General features: G+C 50.0%; 1 protein-coding gene across 2 annotated transcripts; it reads left to right on the plus strand.

Moving 5' to 3' along the window:
* The first annotated feature begins 981 nt into the window (after positions 1-981).
* Positions 982-16,964, plus strand: CACNG5 (calcium voltage-gated channel auxiliary subunit gamma 5). Of its 2 annotated transcripts, XM_062612593.1 has the most exons (7): positions 982-997; positions 5,744-5,970; positions 12,470-12,803; positions 13,412-13,498; positions 14,223-14,363; positions 14,787-14,932; positions 15,391-16,964. In XM_062612593.1, the coding sequence occupies exons 3-7, from the start codon at positions 12,596-12,598 to the stop codon at positions 15,646-15,648; spliced, it is 840 nt and encodes a 279-aa protein (XP_062468577.1). In that variant the 5' UTR covers positions 982-997; positions 5,744-5,970; positions 12,470-12,595; the 3' UTR covers positions 15,649-16,964. The 2 variants fall into 2 exon arrangements, with proteins under 2 accessions (XP_062468577.1, XP_062468578.1); XM_062612594.1 differs by lacking the exon at positions 982-997 and having other exon boundaries at positions 5,708-5,970.
* The last annotated feature ends 1,956 nt before the right edge of the window (positions 16,965-18,920 follow it).

Raw genomic sequence — 18,920 nt, forward strand, 5'->3', positions numbered from 1 at the left:
ATGCGCGGAGCCGGTCCCAGTGCCAAGAGGACCCGGGTACCGGCGCCCGTGTGGCCGTGGGGAAGCGGTTTCGGTACCTGCCCGGCTGCTCCGGCTCCGCTCCACCGGCACCGCCCGGGCGCTGGGAGCCGGGGTTTGCCGGAGCCCCGAGTCCTCCCGAGCGGACCTCAGAGCACCGGGAGCCGGTAAATCCCGGGTTCTATACCCAGGCGTTTTCCTCCCCCGGGCTGCTCGGACGCAGAGGCCATCGCTTGGGCGCTGTGAGCATCCCTCTCCTCAGCAGTGGCTTTGGCACGTTGAGCCTCGGAAGGGAAGTGTATTTTCATAGGGACTGATTTGGGTTGGAAAAGACCTTAAAGCTCATCCAGTTCCAACCCCCTGTCACGGGCAGGGACACCTTCCACTAGAGCAGGTTGCTCCAAGCCTCCCATCCAACACAGGGAATGTTAAATCTGCTGGAAGTCAGGGGCTACCAGTGCTTTTCACTGTTGCAAACCCCTTGGAGAGGGGAGTGTGAATCCAAGCGAGGCCATCTGAGAAAAACCTGACCCGGTTGTTAAGTGAAGTAAAGTAGAGAAGAAAATAACCCAAACCAGCTGGTCCATGTGTTACCATAAGACCAGGCGAACAGGGATGTGGAGCCTGTCTACACTTCTCCACGCACTATTCATATCCCATGAAAGGTGGTGAAGCGGGAAATGTGGTACCTCACCACCACGGCTGTGAGCAGGGAGGGCTTCTGACACATCCTTCGACTGTTGATTTGTTGCTTGGCATGTTGTAAAACTTCATCAGCCCCTGACAGGTGATGTTTTCTGCAGCTCTTAGGTTGGGTCTCCCAGGCAGAGCAGCAGGAGGCTCCTTGGTGGTGACCAGAGAGGACTCTGACCTGCAGCACTGCCATCCCCATCGTGTCCCTTGTACCCCCTGGACCCACACAGGGGAGACGGCAACAAGGAGGCCCCACTGCAGCTGGTAGGTGCCCCACATGGTGCAGGTGAGCCTTTGGGAAGGGCAGGAAGGGCATTGCACTCCCTGCAAACAGCACTGCTCCAGCAGGAACGCTGAAAAGGAGCATTTCAGCTCAAAGAGAGCATTTCCACTGAGTTTCATGCAGTTGCAGCGGGACGGGTGGTGTGACCTGGGCAGGAGGAGCGTTCCCGCGTTTCCAGCACCGCTGCCCTTTGGTTTCACAAGTGTATTTGGGCTCCCTCCTGTCAGAGGCTCATCGGCTGCTGGATTTCAGGACACCCTTTCATTCTGTCACACCACAACCCATGTAAAAAGCCAAAGGGCTCTCTGCAGCCCATCCCGCTGCCATCATGCCTTCCCCTCAGCAGCCCTGCGGCTGCCCCACGTGGCATCCAGGGGACAGAAATGCTTCTGTGTGTTCATTGCTCCAATCCCTTGCTGGATTGCTGTAGCTGTTGAATATATTCATTGAGCTGAATGAATCCCCACCTGGCAGCATCCATACCGCAGCTTTTGCAGCTTCAGCTTCATTTATGGAGAGGGAAGAGAATATAAAACTCAAAAGGGAAATAATGCACAAGGCTGCGGAGGCTTCAGCAGTATCTGTAAGCTGTGAGCTATGCGAGGGTACAGCGCCGGGAGGTTTCTGTAAGTCAGATGGGAAGATTTAAAGCCCTGGGTTTAAGATTGCATTTTGAAAATAGCTGGATGATGGAGTCTAGGTCAAAAGTTATCTGGGAGCCTTAATCTGATTGAAATTAAAGGGAGTTTGAGCTTCAGGTGTGTTCTAGAGAGAGGATTGGGAATCAGTCATACCAGTTTATTCTTTTTAGCCACAAACTTCTGACATTTGTAGTGAAATATTTACTAGGAGAATGGAATTTGTCACAGGACGGCACTGATGCATCATCAGGCTTGGGAAATGGGCTGTAACAGCTGAGTGGAGTTTATGACTGGTCCCTTTGGAAGATGGGAGTTGCAGTTTTTCCTTTATTATGAGGGAGGTATCACTGCTCATCAGTGAGAAACCTTGATAGGGCGATGCTGAGGGCTGCACCGAGGGGGCTGTTTGAGCAGCACAGCAGATGGCATCCACTGACCCAAGAGAACTTGCGTTTTCCCCCTCGGTGCCCATCCAGTGCTGCTGGGTGACATCCGCAGGGAGCAGAGGCTCAGGTCTGCCTGGGCAGGACTTCGCTCACCCTCAAAGCCCTACAGATGGGCTGCCCCATGGCCCTGGCTTCCCATGAGACATTAAACACTTGGTTACAGTAGATGTTCCTTTTCTCTGCCCAGCTCTGGCTGGGAATAGCTCTGCTTGCTCAGAGAGGTGTGCTTGGTAGAGGTGGCCCAAGTGTGGGATTGCAGAGGGGTCCTGGATGGGCATCTCCATCCCCCAGTGTTCTCTAGCCTGCAGGACAGTGGGGATAGCAGAGCTGTGAGCAGGGTGTGGAGAAACCTCAGCATTTGCAGCAGTCAGAAAGTTGGGTGTAGGCAGGAGGAGTGATTCTGTAAGCATTTGGTTATAAAAAATCCAGCAACAGAGGTTGGTACCATAATGCCAAGCCTAGGTGAGCATTCCAGCCACTGCTTGGATGGGTGCAGATAGGAAGGTTTCCAGCCCTTCCTCTGTCAGGACTCCCTGGGTGCCATGTCCCAAGCAGAAGTTGAGCTGTTTGTTTGTAAGGGTTAGCATTTTGGGGACTGAGATACCACATATCACGGAAGAAAAACATTGAACTGTTTGAAAAGTGCTTACCTGAGGCGGTGCTCGAGTCAGACACTGGAGCAGATGAGAGGTGCTGATGGGGATCCTGCAGCAGGTGCTGGCACAAGGCAGATGGGGAAATCCCATGAACATCCTGCTTGTCTCATGGCTGGAAGCCTGTTATCCAAGAGCCCTTCCCAGGGCTGTGGCAGGGTCTGGATGAAGCTGTGTGGGACTGACAACTGCTCTGCCTTCATCTCCTGCCACCATGCCTCTTACCTGAGCGAGGGTGGATGTCATCGCTTTCTACAGGAGCAGAAAGCTTTGCCTGTGACATTTCCGAAATACCTGATCCAGGCTGGGGCTCTGCTTTCTTTTGTCACCATCCCCAGCTTCCCTCGTGTCTCTTGGGAGGATGCTCAGAGCTGCACTGACTTGTATCCAACACAAAATGGTCCTCTCCTGGATGCTGCTGGGAGACCCTGGAAGATGCAGATGGCCAGAGGCAACACAGCAAACCCAAGCTAGGAAACTGGGTGATTTGGGAAGTTGTGTTAAATCCTGCTGATGCTTGAGTTGCTGCTTGGGAAGCAGCAAAACTCTCCTGAAACACGGAAAAGGTGACTACAGGCAAACTGGGACAAAAGGTGCCCTTTTCTGTACAATGTACAGGTAAAGATGTATGAAGAGGAAAGCAACATCAGCATCATGTGTGTCAGCTGGTTTACAGTTCTTACTGTAAAATATCTTCTAGACCACATGGACAAGGAAATATCAGGTCATTATAAAGGTGGCAGGAGAGGTACTGCTGGGGAGATGCTGCAGACGCAAGCACATGGCGATACCAAGGAGCTGTGTGGATAGGAGGGGGGTGTTGGTGAAGACCAGGTACACCAGGCAGGCCAAGTTTCACCTGGTAATAGGTGCTGGCCTGGGGGAAGCATAGAAACTGGGTGAGACCCAGTCTATTCCCTGTCTGTTCCTGCAGCCTTCCCCATGAGGTGGCTGTGCTGCTGAGCTGCGCTCCTCTGACCAGGTCATGCTGCCTCTGCCTGGCTCAGGCTGCTCCGTGTCCCGTGTGGCTTTCCCTGCCCTGTCTGCTGAGACATTTACTGTTAAACCCTGGAGTTAGCAATGAGCCTTGCTAAAAGCTGGGTGATGATAGAAAGTCTGATATCTCCAATGGTGTGAAAATGCTTATTACGTACTTCAATATTCCTGCCTACTGAACCCAGCAAGTTACACAAAGCAAAGACCTTTCCTATGTGAAGATGGGACAAAACTTCTGTGGCTGCTCAGCATCAGACCTGGGGTATCAGACCTTTTGCATGATGACCTCTGCTATCTGAGGAGCTGTGTCCCGAACTGCTCAAGCAAAGCTGGATGGAGCTGCCATTGTGTTTGGTAACAGGGCTTAATGACAGCCACGAATGGCACTGGGGTTATTAAGGTGTTTGCCTGACGTGTGGGCGGTACAGCCCTTCTCCACTTTATTTATGCCATTGTTTTGGTACTCAGAGGCTGGTTTCTAAGCACGTCTCCCGTCTAACAAGGGATCTGCTTCATGCTAGCAATCATGTTTAATCACACCAAAGGGACAGGGGTCTCGGCAGCCACCTGCAACCTCCCCACCGTGCTGCTTTGCAGCCCTCATTGCTCAGAGGTGCCGGCGGCTTTCCCTCATTTATCACACTGGAAGTGCTCATAAAAGCACTCCAGCTGCCAGCGCCTGTGAGAAGAGCTGCAGCAGGCAGGGATGAGCCGTGGTGGGCTGCCCTGCCTCCATGGCACGGGTACCTGCGGCTCGCTTCTCCCCACTGCTGACACGGGGGAGGTGGAAGAGTTTTAATTAGCTCTTGATGCTATTTTTTGGCTCCCAGCATGCTTAATTTAGCTCAGGCTGCCATACACTGATGGGTAAGGGGAAATAAGGAAACGGGGGTGTTGGCCACGCTCTGTGGTGCAGCCTCATCTCTCAGAACCTGGGCTGGGAATGGGGCTTTTATTGGACCTTCTGTATCAGTAGGAGTTTATAGCCCAGAGAAATCTCATGCGCTGGCATTCAAAGCACACAGCTCCTGCCGGGCTTGCACTGCATTTGTGGGTTGTGTTCATACCCGCTTCGTTTTCAAACAGCATCAATGTCTTAAGGAAAAGGTGCCCAAGACCTTCAGTCGTGCTGTGACCTGCCTTGCTGCTGGAAGGACATACAGAAAAGTTATTGTTGTGCAAGGAAGAAGCTAATTCTCCTCTTTATAACATACAAGGTCATTGCAGGACTTCGTGGCATCTTAAATGATGAAGTGAAGAGCCAACTGTTAAAGATTTAATACTCCACTAGACCAGCCCAGTCTTGGTCCTGGTGGGAAGCAGATGCCTGCAGCTGAGGGTTACATTGCCTTCACTCCTCCCTGATGCTGGGTTTGCTCAGGCTTCCTCTGTGCCAGCCAAGCTGAGCAGAGGGAAGCACTGCACAGGAGCCAGAAGAGGGTCACTGGATCGTTGGGTTACTGGAGTTTATATATTCAGGGTGTAAAATACAGCTTGTAATGTACAGCACGCAGAGATTAATGGGCAAGTACTGCTCTCCGCAGCACCCAGCAGTGAGATTTCTGCAGCTTTTATAGCCAAGTCCCCAGCTGGTTTGCTTTGCAGCTCCAGATATCCCCCTTCTATTCTGCTTTTACAGCTCTTTGTAGGGTATTGAAATCAGCAGTTTGAGTCATGTCCCTGACTGCGAGCACTCTGACACACTGCAAGGAGGGGAATATTGTACGTTAGCTTTGATATGCAGAAGGTGAGAGGGCGTTGGGAAGGGCTCTGCAGAGGAAAGGGCTCAGCTATTGTTACTGGTGTAAACCTTGAACGTACATATATATAGTTCAGACCTAGGGAACTGGACCTGGGTGCGTGGGCAAGCTGCAAGCTCAGAGCTTTAGCTTCCATTTCCCTCTTGAGTAATACACTTCGTGTAATGCTTTCCTACAAACCCACAGGGTAGGAGCTGCTGGCACGTGGATGCAGAGACCTGGCTGCTGCACCCCTGTCCCCGTGTCCCCACAGCGTGCAGCCCTCCTGTGAGTCAGCTGGAGAAGGAGAGCCAAGGCTGTGCCCTCTGCTATGATCCAGGAGCTCTTCCCTGCCCACTGCTAAAGCCACATCGCTCCCAGAGCCATCCTGCAGCTGAAGCATCCATCAAGGACCCTTTGGAACCTGAGTTTCCCATCTTCACAACCAACGTTGCAGGTTTTCTGCTTGCCAAAGCATTGCTTCAGCTGGGGTTAAGCAAGGTAAGAGCCTTCAGCACCAAGGAGAAAGGAGACGCGCGCGTGGGATGTGCTGCATAAAAGGTTTGGGAAGGGATATTTGTGGATGCAGAAAGCCCATGTGAATGAGCACTGGCTCTATGCACACGGGCTGTGCCAGCAGCGTGTGAGCCGGGACCAGGGGGCTGCTCAGTTGATTTGCTGAATGTTACTGGCATCATTCAAAGCCATTAGTGTGAGCGAGCTGGAGCAGAGCCATCGCCTCGGCACAGGCACAGCAGAGATGGCCTATTTGGGGAAGTGTCTGGTTCCAGGGCTGGGGTGGGGAAATAAACCTCAATTGCTGCTCCTTTGACCTTGGGAATATCATCTGACATTGAACTGAGCCGAAGGTGCGCTCAGTTAACCAGTAACAACCTCCTTTGCAACCCAGACCTAGGCAAAAAGGGGCAGGTTTTGAGCAGTCCACAGCAAGAAGGCTGGTGTGTGGTTAAAGGAGAGGGAAGAGCAGCTAAGGGTCAGCCTCGAGGGCTCGCTAAGCAGGCAGTGGGGTCAGCAGTAAAATGTGGTGCTTTCTATACAACATTTCCTTCACTCTTGCACTGCCATGAAAGGGCTTTTGATCAAGCATAAAAAGATAACTTGGACAAGAAATGAAGTATGGGAAGTGCTAGGGAATAGGGGAATTTCTCAGCAAAAATATGGAAGTCAGTTATAAGAGAAAACTGCCAAGTAATCCCACTCATGAAATGAGTGGTGAGCATTTCAGCAGGTAGCTGTCACACAGAGTTTCTTCCTGCTGTCTTTCAGGTGTTCCTTATGTCTGATGACAAGCAAAACCTCAATAGGTTTATCATTGCTGTGGCTCGATCTGAGTGTAAATAACTCATAACCAGCCTTCTGGGGTTTGTTTTAAACCCTCTCTGGAGAGCCTGTGAGCCCTGTGTGCTCGATCGAATCAATGCTGCTGTTTCTACCCAGCTGTAAGGGCAGTGCAAGGGAAAGCTTTCAAATCCAGTATTGATCCTTTTGAAGTTTACGGCTCATAGTCACAGTTGCTAGTGCCATTCAGACACCCATGAGATGGACTGTTTTGTTTCTTAATATCAGGCTAAACCTCCTCCACATCAAAAAGACTTATTTCTGTACCTGATTTTACCAATACATGATTTCTCTCTCAGAAATCGAGCTGATGTTTCTCTATGACACTAATGCAGCTCTATAAAGCTGCCTTATATATTTCTGTCTTCCTATGTGTCACGTGAGATGGCGTGTGCCAGCAGCCCAGGACAGTGCTCCTGGGAACCCTATGGACCAGCATCCCACACCCCCTTCAACCATTTCCCCTTAAGTGGACCAGCACAGGAGATACTGCTTTTCTCTGCAGCCATCCCTGCTCTGCTTCAGCTGGTGTATATAAGCAGAGCAGTCTTGTGCTTCTCTCCTACATGCAGTACACCTTTTCCAAGCTTCAAGAGGGACTGTTGCTTCCCATGCAGTAATGCCAGAACCCTTTCCCAATCACCAAGTATTCAGGTTTATGGAGCTGCTTCTCCTGAGTTTCCAGATGGAGCAGCAGGCACTGCACACACCATCTCCTCCTCTTCCTCCTCTCTGCTGAGCTGCATACGCTTGGCTGTGGCCAAAGTCACCTCGCTAAGTGCTCCTCACATTGATAAAACCCTCTCTGTAAACTGAGAGCATCAGGTCAAGTCAGCAGGATGCAGGCTGCATCTTGCACATGCTGGTTTAGGATCAAAGTATTTGCACCCTTTGGGTGCTCCGTAAGCTCAGTGGGAACCACCGTGCCCTTTCACAACCACCTTTCTATTCCACTGGAGGTATTAATGGCCAAATTAGGCTTTTCTGGATTTGCCCATGAGGGAGCCAGGGTGATGTTGTGCTGTCTGAAGGGGGGTGACAACGTGGCAGTGGCCTCAGCCAGCCTCCAGCATGGTCCTGCCTGGAGGACAGCTCGGGGAAGTTTAGTTCTGCAATAGCCACTCTCCTTGACCTATTTACTTATGCCCACGGCTGTGGCCTGCGCTGTGTCTTGAGGACGAGATCGTGCTGCTTGAAGGCCCTTTATTTTTAGCCAGCCCAGTTTTCTTGTTCCAGCTTAGTGGGACTGGTCCTTTCAGCTCAGCTCCATCACAGCTCTTGCTCTCCTGCATTTGCCAGCTCTTACCCCTGTCCCTGATGCTCTTGGTATATCGATTGCTCACTCAGTGGGTTTCCTACCCCCTCTGTCACCAGGCTTCGTTCCCTCTCCTTTATCTTCTGCTCGGTTTCTCACACTGCTCCAGGGCCATGGCTTAACCTCTGATTTCTCTCTGCCCTTGGCAGGGATCAGGCTTTCACAAGCGCAGGTTGCCAGGCTTGTCCTGGAGACCAGCACCCCTCCACAAACAAAACCTTCCCTCCCATCTGCTCCAGTAACCCTGGTAGTGCTTCCCCTCTTCACAAATGTCAGGAAACTGGAAATGATGCTGTAGCCACATAAAAATCAATCACTGCCTCTTTGGCCTGCCTTGGCCCCGCTCTTCCTACCTTTACCCGGGGCAGGAGGGACTGTTGTTTTCTGCTGAATGTGGAGTAGTGATTTATTGATACAACCCACCCTGTCCAGACCAGTGATATACCTATTTTTCTCAGCTCATCCACATAGCCCAGAGTGGTGGCTTGTGCTTGGTGTTCTGTCATAGAGCAGTGGGCGCAGAAATCTGGACCAGGATACTGTTTCCTTTCTGTGGCTGTGGAGCAATAGGTAAGGACTTCAGCTCACTCCTCATCTGGGTGGAACTGCCTTAGGAACACCACCAATTTCGTTTCATTTTCTGAAGGGGTTAGTCCTGCATGGGCTGTGTGCAGTTTCCATCAGAAGCTGTGGCTCCAGGACAAGAAGAAATTCATTACAAGGTCCGCAGATTACATTGCAGACTGCCTGTATTGCTCCCTGGACTACTACCAGAAGGCACAGTGTGATTGAAGGAGCAGGAGCTGTTATAAGGTCCTATTTCTTGGAAATCTTTGGGGCTATATTCACTTAATTTAAAATACAGCTACTGTTGGAAGCCGACCAGCATCACCTTTTCAGCTGTAGGAAGCAGAACACAGCTGGTAAAGGTTATTGGGGACTAAATCCTTGCTGAAAATCAAGCCAGCTCCTGCTGGTGTCCTTGAAAACTATTTCTCTTGGGAGCCCTGCTGATTCTCCAAGCACTGGACATGGGGAAGGTTTGATCCAAGCAGCTGCTCTGCACCATCCCTGCCCCCTGTTCCCCACAGATCAGCTCAGTTTTATGTGCCAGCAAGGCAGTAATAGGGATCAGTCTCTAATGCAGTCGTGATGACATGGAAATTGAAGTGTGAGAGAGAAAAGAAATGAGGCAATTGAGAGGTGTGACTCTGACTCCCAACCCCTCTCCCTGCTGCTGGCATCACCCCAATGGCCAATATAAATGATGCTAAATGGGTATATTTTCCAGTGTCTGGTGTTGATGGGTAGCAAATCATAGGCAATACTTAGTTATTTCCTTCCAAAAGGCCTTATCTAGACCTCCATATACTCCCTACTTTGATTTTTTTGGCTCCTCATTAAGTAGAAATGTGCAAGGAGGATGGTTGTTGATGATACATGAGCCAAGAATAGACTCCAGCTCCTTTTACCATTTGGCACCAAAATGCCAAGAAGGATGAGACTCCCTGTAGTAACCACTGCTCATTTTGAGGCAGCAACTAGAAAATACAGCTCTAACTGAGTTAGGGAGAAGAAGGGGTGAGCCAGATGATCTGTACTTTGCCTGCTTATATTGCTGGATCAAATGGGATCTATAAAGAGATGGAAATGGCGTATTCCCATCTAGTGAAGGAGCAGAGCAGTGTGCTAATGTCTATAGCTCTGTGCTAGTCTCTCCCCTTGACAAGGTCGTCCTCAGGCAATGAAGATGCCAGGCTACCTTTGCAGGATGTGCTTCTCTCCCCCATAGCTTCCAGTTCCTTCTTTAGCTGCTGCCTCCTAATTCCTAAGGGAAAACAAACCTGAACATCTCCTCTATACATCTCACTCCTCACATCCCTAGCAGGGAGATGTTCCTCCTGGGAACACATCCTGCTTTTCTTGAGCTGAGGGAAGCATTAAATGAGAACATTAAAAATGAGGCTTGTTAGCAAAGCCAAAGGTGGAAAGCTTGCAGTACTGAGCTGGGAGCGTTTGCTTGGGCTGCCTGTAAGCGACAGTGCTCCCCTTCCTGTATGTCGGTACCTTCTGGGAAATGGCCCAATGTGAACGTAGTAAAAGCCAAATCCTCAGTTTCATGTGGAAGAGAACTGTCAGAGCTGCTGCAGTGCTTGAGGGTGCAAGTACATCTGCTTCCAACCAAGGTGTACTTGCCTGCTTTGGACTCGGGATAGGATGTGATACTAAAAGTCTCTCTCCCCCTTTTTCTCTTTACACAAGAGTTTGCAACTCTTCCAGCAGCATTAGCTGCTTTTCTCTCTTATTGCTGCCTGGAGCAGCAAGCTGGAGGTGCAGATTGGCTTTGGGTACTGCATCTGTTCAGTAAATGCACTTATTTGGAGTCCATGGTAGCTCCAAGTTTCCCTCATATCAGTCTTGCTATGACACTTGCGGCAGGATCAGCCCAGGACCGGGCTGTCAGGAGCTTGGTGCTGTTCACTGTGCTATAGATGTGCTGGGGGATAGGCACTGCAAGAGCACGGAGCTCCCAAGAGAGCAGCCATTCAGCAGCAAGAAATAACTATCAGCCTTGTCTGCTCTTATTAATCATAAGTGAACTGTGGCAGAACACTGTCTTTGGAGGCTTCTGAGTGTACAAGTGCAAGCTGTGGGGACTTCTGGCATCTCTGAAAGTCACGGGAAGCAAGTAAGGATTAATAAGTTTATATCAGAGGTGCAAGAAAAAAGCCCTCCTCTGGTCTGCTCGCCTGCCCTGACGTGTCAGAACAGCAAGTTGTGATCTCCCAGCCCTGGAAGCAGCCACCTCTGATTTAATCACGAAACCCAACCACCTTTGCTGTGATAACAGCAACGAGGTTCTCTTCCAAAGAGCCTGTTCATCAACACGTGCTGCTACAGCCAGCACCGACTGTGAATACAGGCGTGGTGGAGTTATTCCTGTGTGGGTTCAAAAGCTGACACCTAGGGACATACATGACATACCTGTCCCGGCTCTATTGCTTATCCATCACTATTTTGGGAATAGATGTTTTAAATGACATATGTGTTTAGGAGGATGCTGCCCTTCTTCCCAGGCAGTGGGATGCAGCTGTGCTGCTCGTCTCCCTCCCATCTGTTGTGCTTCAAGCAGCACAAACAGAGCTCGTGCAGTTTCAAAGGGAGCCCAAGGAAGATGCATCCCGCTGCTGCTGTGTTAAATTGGGTAGATTTTGTCATCTAGCTGGATTCTTTTTAATTTTGTCCCATATTGTTTGCACTGCTGAGCAACAGCAAAATGTGCCTTGGAAAACACACATTACACTGCACTGGTCTGTGATTCATACTGCTTTTATAGCAGCAGTCAATAGTGCTATCTGCCTCATTCCCACTCCCCAGAAGACCGTCACTCGCATGTATATTTCCCTTCTTGCTCTTGTTCCTCTAATCTTTCATTTCTGTGGCTTCCCCCCCTCCCCATTCTCTGCTGCACCAAGAACTCTGGTTTCTGGTGATGTTTTGTCAGCCTGCAAGGCACTGTGAGAGCTGCGAAACTCCTCACATTAGCAAAAATAGAAGGAAATAAAATACGATTCCATCCATAAGCGTCATGGGGATGAGGGAAGTTTTTGCCTCCTCCTTTAATGTTTGCCCAGGGCCTGACTGCAGCTCTCTGGCCCTGTTTCCCTGCCTCCCCCCTGAAGCACAAGCTGAGTTTGGACCAATTCAGTGTGTGCGTTCAGCCAGCACCAGCACTGATCCGCAAGCACAGTAAAAGCAAAAGAAGGCAAGATTGCATCATGCTGCTCTGCTCTGAGGTGTTTGATGGTGTCATTCGGCGTGCATAGATGTACTATGGATTTTGCAAAATAGGGATCTTGATCCCCCACTGGGTAAATCTGCGCTGGAAGAGGTAAAATGGCCCTGGTGGTGGTGGCTGGAGCTGCACTGGAGGTGGTTTTGGTCCAGCAGCTCAAAGCATCTTTGTTGACCCATTAATGGGTCCATGAGTCCCAACAGGCTCCTGTGCCTCGGGGATACAGCTCATGCTGTCTCCCTCCATGGATAAGGCTCTGAGGATGGCAGATGCTGTGGTTTGGCTACATCCTCGTGGAAACAAGCAACAGGTTTGGCCGGAGCAGCAGGAATTCACCCGCAGCAAACAAAATGGGAGCCGATGAGCTGCTCCTGGACAGCTATTCTGACACTGCTCCCTCCCAGTGCTGGCACCCAGCATTCAGCACATTCACAAGCCCTGGGCCAGCACGGGGCAGCAGTCGGGTGGGATTTAGTTCAAGCTCTCCATCTGTCAGAGCTCACTGTGATTGTTTTAATGGCTTCTTTCAGCTCGACCTATATAAGAACAGAGGGCAGAGGGCAAAGCTTTGACACATCCATCCCCACAAGGAGCTGCGGACGGCTCCGTGCCGACGGCTGCATCCCCGCTCCCAGCAGCCGCCGCCTCGGCCCCCTATGCTGTTGGGGATGAGTGCCTGCAGCAGGAAGGCGCTGACCCTGCTCAGCAGCGTGTTTGCTGTCTGCGGCCTCGGCCTCCTGGGCATCTCCGTCAGCACCGACTACTGGCTCTACCTGGAGGAGGGCATCGTCCAGCCCCAAAACCAGACGGCCGAAATCAAACTGTCGCTGCACTCGGGGCTCTGGAGGGTCTGCTTCCTGGCAGGTATGGGCTCCTCCCAAAAGCATCCCTCAGTAAGGTGATGTCTGGTGTGTGTCAGGGTCATACTGTGGGAAAGGGATGGGAAAAACAGGATTTTTGGAGGCTTTGCCCATCTCTGTTTCCAAGCTCAGGCATAACCTGTGGCAAGTAGCACCATTGCCCTGTGCCCAGCTTTAATAGTCAGATGGATAAATGTGCCTTTGCAAACAGGCTCTGGGTGAGTTTGCTGCTGCTGTGCCAGACCCCACTGCCATCCCTCTCCATGCCACAGTGCCTCAGGCAGCAGCTCAAAACTTTCCTCTTTTTCCCTGTAAAACTTAGATTCAGGTCAGCCGGACTGTTCCCTCCATCCATGCCAAGTTGGATGAAGGGACTTGGCTGCAGGAGCTGAACAAAATCCAAGGGGATGGGAATCTCAAAGTGACCAACCTAATGTCATGAAGTTTCAATGGCTGCTTTGGAAAAGCTGGGGGAGAGAAAAGCTCTGATAACACCCCTGGGGTGACCTTAAACCCTCTGCCTTGACGTGTCTTTGCATACAAGGGGAGTCCTTTGGCACAAGTGAGACGGTAGTTAAGAGATGTCTGTAGTTATGGTCTGCGTTGCTGCAGGTGAAGAGCATGGCCGGTGCTTCACTATTGAATACATCATGCCCATGAACATCCAGCTGACGTCTGAGTCCACAGTCAATGTCCTGAGTAAGTGGTTCAGCGGGGTCTTACCTGTTGCATCCCTCAAAGGGTCACTAGGGATCCCCTCAAGAAACCCTCTGTGTCCTTGCTGAAGAAGCTCCAACTTCCTTGGCAGTGCTACCATGCAACGATGCAACTCCTTTTTTTACTGCATGAATCACCCAGTATGCTCCTAAGCTTTTGGGAACATCACTTTCTAATGGGAGGATGCTCACAGAGGCTCTAAGCTGTACAATTTCCTGTCACTGGCTATTCAGCACTGATGTTTATGGAAGGGTTTGGCTTTGTAAGTCTCCTCTGTAATTTGCAGCTGTACTTATTCTGTAGCAGTCAATTTCACACATTACACAGTTGGGTGAATTAAGGATGGCGTGTCAGGGCTCTCACAATGGATTCTGTGGTCTTTTCTTATTTAGTAGATAAGCGTTCAGCAAACAGTTTTACAGCAAAGCTAGAGAAGAATGCAGGTTCTGATGGCTTTCTCCTATGTAACACTTCACACAGACCCTCAGAAATGCCAACATTAGCAGCCATTCCCACAGCAGCCAGAGTCACCTCTTTACTCAGCTCATCAGCAAAGAGGGGAAGCCCTGCCAAGGGCCAGGGAGCAGCACAGAGGCGCTCACATTAACCGGGAGCAAGGAAGGATGCAGGGTGGTCAGAGAGCAGGAGGGCTGGAGCCACCTCACAGCCAAGCCATTGTCCCTTTGCTCTGCTCCTCTCCCACCAGAGATGATCCGCTCTGCCACCCCCTTCCCTCTGGTCAGCCTCTTCTTCATGTTCATCGGCTTCATCCTGAGCAACATTGGTCACATTCGGCCTCACAGGACCATCCTCGCCTTCGTCTCGGGGATATTCTTCATCCTCTCGGGTGAGTTTTTCTGTCCAGGTTTAACCCTGAAAACCCTTGAGCATGGAGCACGTTTGCTGTCACACGTGCTGGTCCTCTCCTAACATACTGGCTCCTCATTGCAGTCATCACCCACAGGGGCTTCTGGCTCAGCCCCGCAGCCTGGTTGGGCTTTGCTTTGCAGGGTGGGCAATCACTCGGTTGAAAACTCATTTTTGGCAGTGGTGAGGAGATGCAGGAGAAAGCACCCAGCACCCGTGCAGAAGGAGGTGCTGGGGGAGAGGAGGCCTCTCATGGCACAACAGTCTCACATCAGGAGAGGTCTGAAACTTCTCCATGAGTTTCACACTTTCACGCACAAGTCAGGTCTTAAAGGAAGGTGCTTCTTCAGCGGCTTCATCCCTGAAGCATTTCCCACTGTCCTTCTCCTTGGTTTCTCCCCAGGTCTGTCCTTGGTGGTGGGACTGGTCCTCTACATATCCAGCATTAATGACGAGATGCTGAACAGGACCAAGGACTCGGACACGTTCTTCAATTACAAATACGGGTGGTCGTTTGCCTTCTCTGCCATCTCATTCCTTCTCACAGAGGTATGTAGCAGCCCTCACATCCCTGTAACAAGTATATCCTGTTCTTAGGACAGGGGGGCATTGAGGCTGTTAGCAAAAAGAGGACAGGGTTTAAGAGTAGGATGTGCAGGCAGAAGGGTAATACATAGTAGTATTATATATACGTATAATATTATTATTATTATATCTATTATTATATATATAAAATACTATATAGATATATAGGTAGGAGATGTACAGCAGGGTCAGACTCCAAGCCTGGAGCACTGATGGGGCATTTGATCACTATTTGATGGCAAGTATGAAATGCAGAGGAGGAGGAGACGTGGTTATGTGGATCTGAGGCACAGGGCAGCGAAGTGACTGATTTTAGGAGCCCTTGTGCACTGTCAGCAGTGCAAAGCTGTATTCTTGTCCTGTTTTGCTGGTGGTGAAGGCGGCAGCTGTGAGCATCAGGCCGTGTCTGTCTATCCCTGCAGAGCGCCGGGGTGATGTCCGTTTACCTCTTCATGAAGCGATACATGGCCGAGGACATCTACAGACCTCACCCCAGCTTCTACCGTCCCCGTCTGAGCAACTGCTCCGACTACTCGGGGCAGTTCTTGCACCCGGACGCATGGGCACGGGGACGGAGCCCTTCGGAGATCTCCAGCGAGGCCTCCCTGCAGATGAACAGTAGCTACCCTGCTCTGCTCAAGTGCCCCGACTATGACCAGATGTCCTCATCCCCGTGCTGAGCCCCTCACGCCCTGCGCCCGCTCCCACCCGAGCGCCGGTGGTCGCTGACTCCGTTTGTCATTGGTTTTTAGGCCACTCTTTCAGAGCAATCCTCTATTTATAGGAGTGTAAATACAACCAGGGAGATTGGTTATATAACCAACCGTGAAACACAGAGAATTGGGATATTTTCCTTTGGTTTTGTGGCTTTTCTTCTTTTCGTTTTAATTCTTCCCTGTGTAACTAAAACCTTTCCAAAGTCCTTTTCCTTCAGCTCATCCTGCTGAGCAAACAGCAGTTCTGCCTGCGGGATAAACCCAGGGCTGGACTCAAGCAGAAAAAGGAAATAGAGTAGAATGAAAGGAGGCGAAAAAAGTGTATTTCTTGGTTTAGGTAGGCTGCAGAAGTTTGTGCATTTCACCGTATCATTTGTTCTAGATTCAGTGGCCTAAGTGCTAGCAGGCATCAAAGATTGGTGTCAATCTCCAAGAAACAGCCATCATTAGAAAAGTACAGATTTTGTATTGATTCAGTCTTCACTGATTGTATCTCTCATTGGCAGACACCGCTTTTAACCAGGCTGTAATGGGAAATAGCCATCCTTCTCAACTGTACCTCAGCAGGCTTAGACACAAGCAGGCTGTTGTTTCTCTATGGCCACTTGCAACCTGTTGCTTAAATATCCCATGTTAGACTGGAGGCACTACAGCCCTGGGGTGTTCAGGCTACGGGGGTGGCTCAGGCACCCACATTTCTTCCACTGTCCCATAGTCTGGAGGCCTGAAGAGCAACTGGGAGAATTTCAGTGCAGCATCAAGTGAAGAACTACCTAAAACCTTCCCACAGGAAATATTAGCAGAGGATTTAGGAGAAATTACAGCCAGAAGTGCAAGTTATTCCAATGAAAGAGATCCCAAACCAGTGTCAAGTGATGTAGCTGAAATTAATGGCACTAGTAGTGCAAAGTAGTTGGCTTATATTTCATTTTGGCAACAAAATTGTTTTTTTCTGTCTGTGTATAAACCTTATTTTGGGGTTTTAAGTTGTAAATTTCGTATGATGCCTTGGCGTTTTGGTCTTAGACAGCTGGCAGAGTGAGAGCATCACTGACTGAAAATGAAGGGCAGGGAAAAGGCTGGGCTCCCTTGTGTGTTCCTGTGCAAGCCATGAGCTTGTCACCTGCAGGAAAAAGAGCTTTGTCCCAACTTTATTTTTATTCTTGTTATTTTAAGCATTTCTGAAGAAGAAAACCCTCCTTTGGGGATTCTTGGTATATTTGAGCTTGTTTCGTCTTACTGTAATTAAAACAAATAGAATATACACACTTTTAACCTCATTTGTAGCATACTGTGTGATGAGCACTGCACCTCTTTGTTAATATTTAATGTTTCATATTTAACATTTATAAGCTACTCCAAAGGAGGGTCCAAGCCCTGGCACAGCACCACTGTTTGCATCCACTCTGACACCCACCCCATGGGACCTCACTGCAGGCATATATCCAGCCAACTCTTTAACAGGATTATTTCCTCTCCAGTTGCTTCAGATAAACAAGTAATGCATATGTAGTGTCACTGACTCCTAATTTGCTAAGTTTAAAAAACAGGGCATCTTCTTGTAGACCCAGTTGTATTTACCCTTAGTTTTCCTATTACATTCAAGCATCTGTGTTCTCATCTTAAAACCCAGCTTGTAAGTGCTTACGAATGAGACAGGTTCGCTGCTGGGAAGGTTCAAGCAGTGAAGTACAGCCCAGGCACATCATCCAGCAGCAAAGCTTGTTCATCCTCGTCTTTTTGCCCCAGCCAGATTAATCATAAGTTTTCCACTAGGATCTCTAATTTTGGTATGAATTGGGCTTCAAGAAAGCCCTGAAGTTCATTGGTGATGATCTTGCATTTCCCAGAGCCCAATATAGTTTGTTGGGCTTGATGTTAGCGGTTTCTGGTGGCTCAGGACCAATTGCCTTTGCATTCTTCATAAGTACAGGACTGGCAAAAGTAATCTGTCAAAATAAGCATTTGCTGTTCATTCAGTAAATGCTGGATTGGGGCAGGGAAATGTGGTTCTTTATCAAGCACAGGCAACAGTGATGTTGCTGTCCCTCTAACAGTGCCTGGCATGGCAGCAGCTCTCAGCATGGATGGTTATGAGCCTCTAATTGCATTGACTGTGGAGAAACTTCTCCAGAGCCTCTGAGGGGTGGACACATGAATGTGGTGTAAGTGAGGTAGTGGGGTGAGCTGCAGAGCCCAGCCACGCTGTGAGGTCCTTCCTCCCTGAGCATCACTCAGAGGCTGATGCTCTCCACAGCAATAAATGCTCGGTAAATAAATGTAGTACCCCCTTAGGACACCTCCTCATTATTTAAACACCTCTCGTAGTCGTCTGCTGTGGTTTCACACAGGTTGTGCCACATCCTTCTCCCCTTGAATAACCTCCCTGTTGCCTCCTTTGGCCTGTCTCGCACCCCTCTTTCAGTGCTGGCCTCCTGCTAAGTTCTTTCTGAGCCTGTCGCTTGGATTGCAATAAATAAAAAGTAGAGTTTGGGGATAAAGTAGCAATTAAATGAGGGTCTTTACATTCCCCCAACGGGCCGAGTCAAGCTGCTCACGGACCCGTAGGAAGGTAATTGCTCATCAGACACTTCCCAGAGAGTTCTTTGTGCTTAAAAGCAAAATCCTCTTGTTTTGCATGAACGACTGATTGGTGCCAGGCTCTTTGTGCATGTGGCTGTGCCTGCTTGAACCATACTGTTAGAGCAAATCACTGGGATTAAGGGTTAAATAAAAACCTGGCGCTGCCGGAGCCATGCACAGTTCACTGCTCAGGACTGCAGCAGGATGAAGCTTTTTCTGTCCCTGCCATCAGCCTCCCACCCAGCGCAAGCATCCATCCTGCAGCCCGGGTGCCATATGGATTTCACAGCACCAGGAGAGATGGATGGTAGCGGAAGAGGCTGCACACGGGAGGTGAGTGAGCCACCAGCCCGCACTGGTTGGGAAGACGGCGTTCTGAGACCTTCTTGGGAATCACTCGGGAGCCAGGCTCCCCCCCATTGTGTGGTTGGGGCTTTTAGAATCAAATTCTCTTTCTGTAAGCCATGGGGAGCATCCTGTGGTCTGTAAGTCCCAGGATATGAAAGCTCCTCTCTTCCAGCATCTCCCTCCCATCCCCAGGATGTGCTTTCCTTATTGCACCTTACACCTTGTCATTCCCATGGCCCCAGCTGTGATGGGACCCTGGTGGGAATAGGCTCCATTTGCTCATTAGTTAGGATTGTCCTGAAACC

The sequence above is a fragment of the Pezoporus occidentalis genome, unplaced genomic scaffold (genome assembly GCF_034315485.1).
Source record: "Pezoporus occidentalis ecotype Australia unplaced genomic scaffold, CSIRO_AGI_Poc_V1 ctg160, whole genome shotgun sequence".
Classification (NCBI taxonomy): Eukaryota; Metazoa; Chordata; class Aves; order Psittaciformes; family Psittacidae; genus Pezoporus; species Pezoporus occidentalis.